The 6000-nt window shown below is 35.8% G+C and overlaps 1 protein-coding gene across 1 annotated transcript; it reads right to left on the bottom strand.

The window, feature by feature from the left end:
- Positions 1-205: 205 nt before the first annotated feature.
- On the bottom strand, positions 206-2383 carry LOC110657739 (protein WHAT'S THIS FACTOR 9, mitochondrial). Its single transcript, XM_021815082.2, has 2 exons — positions 1998-2383; positions 206-1590 (listed from the first exon to the last, which is right to left on the bottom strand). The coding sequence occupies exon 2, from the start codon at positions 1458-1460 to the stop codon at positions 207-209; it is 1254 nt and encodes a 417-aa protein (XP_021670774.1). The 5' UTR covers positions 1461-1590; positions 1998-2383; the 3' UTR covers position 206.
- Between the last annotated feature and the right edge of the window lie 3617 nt (positions 2384-6000).

Genomic DNA, 6000 nt, shown 5'->3' with positions numbered 1-6000 from the left:
TTTCTACAATTATAAAATATCAAGCCCAAATTTGATTTATTTAATTTATGACAAGTAAACCTGGTAATTATATTAAAAAAAAAAAAAAAGAAACGACCAACGCGTGTTTCATCTAATGATGCACCTGTGGAATGAATGGTTTGCTGTTTGCTGCAGTGTGTAAAGTTTTATCAATTTCCTATTAACAATAACTGCACCACCATAATTCAGAAAGGATCACTGATTCTATCATTTATATGATGTTCAGAATACAAATTACAATCCAACTCTTCTTCAAAATGAACAATGGTTGATGAGCCCTCTAAACTAGCTGATGTGTTGTTCTTGTACAAGCCCCTACTTCTATCCAAAAACCCACTTCTCATCAAGCCTGCATATTTTTCTCTGATATCAACTAGAGGATGCTTCTGCCAGAGTTGTTGGCCATCATATGCTTCTCTGAGAACAATGGTTTGAGTGTCACACTTCTTAGAGATGTAGAAAATTCCAGGATGGCGCTCAAACACTTTAGTGAACTTCTGAGGCAGGGACAATGGTTTACGGAGATTGCTGACGTTCTTGCGTTCAGTTCTCTTCTCTATGGTGAGGTGGAGAAGCTCATGAAAGACTCCAACGATCCTCTTCTCAGACACATCTGTCCGTGGATCTAAATGAGACGCATCAGAGTAAGGTGAAGTATAAGGGAGCCTTTGCCACTTTTCTAACCACTCCATGCACTTCCTCTTCAACCCAAAGCCTCTCGTGAATCCAATTGGAAAGGCTAAGCAGCCATTTTTCACATCTTCTTTTTGTTGGAACGCAACATTCTTCTGCAACTGGGAGACAGCAAGGCGATCATCCCAAATTCGAAGTTTCAAGCCAACACGATCATCAGGAAGGCGAATAGAAGAAAATAAATCAAGGTGATGTGGAATCAATGCATCATAGTAATCATAAGGCAATCCCATATCCCATTTTAGCTGGTCAATAGTTTGCAATGGAAGAGTCCTATCCCTTGTAAGCATAAGCAGTTTGCAAAGCCTTCCAATGAGATCCATTTGGTTCTGCTCAAGTATATGGAGTTCTTGTTGGTGAATATTCAAGGCTTCAGGTGTCAATCCGAAGCAAGGAACACGAGTGCCTCCACTATCAAGAATGTGAGACTCGCAGAAAATGGTAGGATATCTCTTGATAAATGTCGACAGCTTAAGATTGTGAGGTAGACCAAGCTGTCCACGGTGTGGGGTGAGCTGGTAGATAGGAAGGAAGCATTTGGGAGCTGACAAGATGATTGAAACAAGAATACATGTAGCTCTGAGATCCCCCTGACCAACCACAACAGCATCCAAGGCCTTATCTTTCACCCATTTCAACTTGACATTCACCAGACTGAACTTCTGTTGGTAATTGAAGCCTCTCCGAAATCCATCGAGAAAACTGCTGGAGCTTCCTAATCTTCTTAACAAAAACAGGAAAACCATATCCCTTTATGATGATCCTGAAGAATCAATTTCTATGGTCTAGCTTCATCGTTCAGTATTTTATCCTAGTGGGAATCCACCAAACTACAGCCAATATTGAAGTAGAAGAAATCCAACAGTAGCAGAGCCCCTAAAAGTCAGCAACAACAACCATAAAATTACCATTAGATAAGTCATTAATTTACGCATGAACATCAGACAAATTGACGTAGAATTAACAGAGCAATAACAAAGCAAGACCATCACAACTTCAGCATTGTTTTTACAAGAGAATTTAAAAATAAAAAAAAATACCAAAGATGCTAAATCTACCCAACACTCTATTCAAAGTTTACAAATATTCAGCAGATGCATGAAAAATCAAATCCCACTTGGGTAGAGTCACAGTACAATAACATCAATCTTTGCCAAAGGAACAAACTAGGACTCACAGCCAGCACAGTTTCAGCAGTTAGAAAGCCAAAACATCACAATTTCAACACTCAATAACAGAATAACAACAAAATTTCAGATTAAAAGCGAAATAGAATTGTTTACCTTAAATTTCAGAATAATCCTTGACAACTATTATTCGCAATAAATCAATTTGGTTGTCACAAGGCACAGTGAGGTCGCGATACAGGATTGAATGAGCTAGGGTCTGCGATTCCCAAAATCTGAGGTCGCAAATGAGGATTGAGTGAGCTCGCGGTAAGGCAAGTGGCATAGGCGCCCCGCGAGGCAGGAGAGACAAAGCTGGGGAAGAAGAGGATTCAGAAACACGCATGAAGGGACGCAGACAGGGAGGGGCCGAGAGGCTGAGCAGTGGGCAATCGACTTCGAGTAAGGGTTGCTACTGCTTAGGGCCTTCTCACCGTTTTTTTGTCTACTTGGTGCCGGCTGCTGAGCATCTGGGAGAATAGGGAATTGGGCCAAAAGTAAAAAATAAAAAAAAATATATAAAATTCAACTATAAAAATATATTAAACATAAATTATATTGAATTCAGTTAAATTCTACACTTTAAATCATATAATACCACATCAAATAATAGAATTTATTTTAAATAAATTTTAATTAAAATTCAGTTTAATTCCATCTATGCATGTTCAAATCATTTACTAAATGGAGTATTTAACCAAATCCAGCTCGAAGGACTTGGTAGTATTAAATTAAAGTTTTAATTACTTTTATAATACAATTTAAAATTAGGTGACAATAATAAAATAATTTCAGAAAATTAAGCCTAAATTAAATCAAATGATCAAGTATATGTTATATATAAAACAAGAATATAAGATACAATATAATAAAAATAAACTTTATTTAGCTTTAATTTACTATTAAAACCAAAGTAAAGTATGCATCAAATGTATATATAAAAAAAAACGTTTTAGGCCAATATTTACTTTTTTTTTTTTTTTAAGGCAAACTTATTATGTAATTGTTGGGTTAAATTATAATTAACAGTTGGGTTCCTTGATTTTTAGAAATAGATCATTTAATCCCTAATGTTTAATTCCTTTAACAATTAGGTCACTTCATCCAATTTTAATTAATTTGGCAATTAGACAAGGGACTAAAATATGGTTTAATGAGACAACATATTTTATGATCTCTACTTTACTCTCAATTCTTCCTTTTACTCTTAATTCTTCTTATGACTTCCCTCTCTCATCTCTCCTTCTCTCCCTCCCTTTTCCTTCTCCCTCGCTATTTCTATCCCTTGCACCCTCTCATCCCTCTCTCAATGATAATTTCTTTCTATAACCTATCAATCTCCTAAAACACAAAATTTTGAAAGGATCAAGAATAAAGCTATCATGGTTACGGTCATTGATAGAGCAATATCATTCATCAAAACAAAAATTTCACTTTTTTTTTTTTAATTTTACCATAAGTGTAACATTCTCACTTTAACTAGTCAGTACAGTCTACTGTTCCAGTGATCAATGTCGGTCCGGGCAGCCAGAATATTTGAAATTATAAATAGACTAGAGTGAGGAGTTATAAAGAAACTAAATAATGCTCATAACAATCAAGGAAAATTTATAGGAACGAAATATACTAAGGTTAAACGAGCCGAAACATTAGGGATGAGTAACCCGAAAGGGAAGTGACGGTGAAGGCCGTTAGCAACTCTAGACCCGGGGAAAAATTATTAAATAATTTTTGAAACTCCAGAGAAGGGTCATTGAGATTCTTATGGCATTAGAATGCCAAGGAAATACTTAGAAAAATTTTTCTATAGGTACACACAATTTTGGCTCGTTAAGCCGAACGGAGGGCATTTTGGTCATTTCATATTTAGAGATGATTTTTTGCCAACTTGTCCAGTTAAATAAATAATTTATATAATATAAAATATGAATAAATGTTGTTAAAAATTTAATTGAAATAAATAGACAAGAAAAGGAGAGAAAAAGAAAGAAAATGGAATTATGACATAATAATGATGTCATTAAAATTCTCCCAACCAATCTAATGTTGACACATGGCATAAGTTTATTTAAAAGAGACTAAATGGGCTGAAAAATGACAAAAAATCAGAACTCTTTCTCCATTCTTCTTCTTGCCGTCACCCTTCCTCCATAGCCAACCATGAACAAGCTTTTTAAAGCTTGATTTCCCTAGTTTTTGTCCAACTATACCCTATAGTCCCAACACAAAAAAGTGTTCTCACACCTTGAAGAGTCTTTTGGGAGCAAAAAGAAAGGAAAAAGAAGAACCCTAGTAAGTGGGAAATCTCATTCCATTACAGGTTTGTGACCTAACCTTGAATTTCACTTTAAATTCATGTTTAAGGACTATGAATGAGTGCAAATGACAAAGAAATTGATGAAATACCATTTTTATGCCATCCCTAAATTTCGGAAGCCTTGGTTGGGGTATGATTGTGATGAGTTTTATGGAGTTAAAATGGTAGTATGGCTGCCCTCAATATGCATCTCTTAAGTGAAGTGATAAAATGCAAATGATAATGCATGGTTGATGATGTTTGAGTTAGGGTTTGGGATGAAAATGAGACTTTGGTCATGTGATGATGAAAGTAGGTTTTAATGGTCAATTAGTGACCATTTGGCTTTGTTTGAATAAAAAATGAAGTGGGTTGTGTAGTGGGATTTGAGTTTGGTGTGGCTGCCCTTGGTGACCTGTAGGACTGGGCATGAGTCCAGTAGGTTTGGGCAGTAATAACTAGAATTGTAGAGGTTCAATTGGTGCAAAGCCAATTGGACATGAAACTAGACACATAATGGCACAACTTTGGTGAATAAACCATGCCCAGAAAACCAAACCAAGTTGACCAAAAGATTGCCCTAATCTGGGTAACCTGCATTCTGCCTGGGCAAAATGACTAAATGAATAATGTTTAGTCATTTGGCCATAGCTCAGTGTAGAAAGGTCCAATTGATCTAAAATTTTACCAGCAATAAGAGGAGATATATACCAACAACTTTCATGAAGAAACTTAACCCAAATTATGACCATAACATATTCAAAAAGTGACCTGAAATCACTGCTCCTAATACTGTAGATTTGGTCAGTCCAGAAATTTTGGAAAAATTTCAATTCGGCCAGTTGTGGTTTTTGGGCCATAATTGAGTAAAAAACTCCAAATGGAGTAATTCAAAAAAGAAAATGCAACTAGACAAAATAAGAAACAACTTTCATGTTGATCATTTTGCCAAATTCTCATTGCAAAAATGACTAATGGAACAGTAAAAATAAAGCTTGAAAACTGAAAATTTTGAACAATTAACATTAAGCTTAGAAATGGTATTGGCAACCAATACCAACAATTTTAGAATGCAAAATGTGGTATGTTGTAAGTATTAAAACCAATGTACCTATTGTCCATGTAAAAGTCAACATTTTGTTGACTAATGAATTGAATAGTAACACCAAAACTTGAAATTCAAGAATTGTGAAACTTAAAAGTGTAATATGCCCTAGTACACCTAGCAAGATTGGTTTGGATAGGTTGGCATGCCAATAGGGTTCTGTTAGCAGTACTGTATATGGTTTCATACCATTCTGTGTTTCATGGATTTCCATGCCATTCTGTGACATAATAGCCTTTGGCTATGTTATTTGAGTTGTTACACTCGGGTTTTATCTCTGATGATTATTATAGCTTATTAGCTGTTCTGTTGCACACTGGGAGACACAATGTGACCGATGGTGTGATGGTCCGAGGTACTTAGTACCCAGTGCCAGTTTACCCGTTTATCCAGTCCAGTCGACTAGTATGGGTTACTCGGGCAATGATAATAAATTTTACCAAATTTTAATCAAATAATACTGCAATAAATAATACAAATTAAGTCTACCCAAAAATGTAATCATACATTCTGCATACTTATTTTATTTTATTTTATTTTATTTTATATTGTCACCATTAAGCAGAATTGCTTAGCGCGTCGCTTTTGCCACGCGTAGGTACTGGAGACCTAACTGGGAAGCCCAGCAGACATCAGACAGGGTAAAATTTCAGAGCTGCATCCGGAGTCCAGAGTCATCTCACATCTGCAGTGCACATGAGAGGACATTAGGACTTTGG

This window comes from Hevea brasiliensis, chromosome 16 (assembly GCF_030052815.1).
Source record: "Hevea brasiliensis isolate MT/VB/25A 57/8 chromosome 16, ASM3005281v1, whole genome shotgun sequence".
Taxonomy (NCBI): domain Eukaryota; kingdom Viridiplantae; phylum Streptophyta; class Magnoliopsida; order Malpighiales; family Euphorbiaceae; genus Hevea; species Hevea brasiliensis.
Note: the sequence above shows the minus strand (reverse complement) of the source record. Positions and strands in the feature narration are given on the sequence as shown.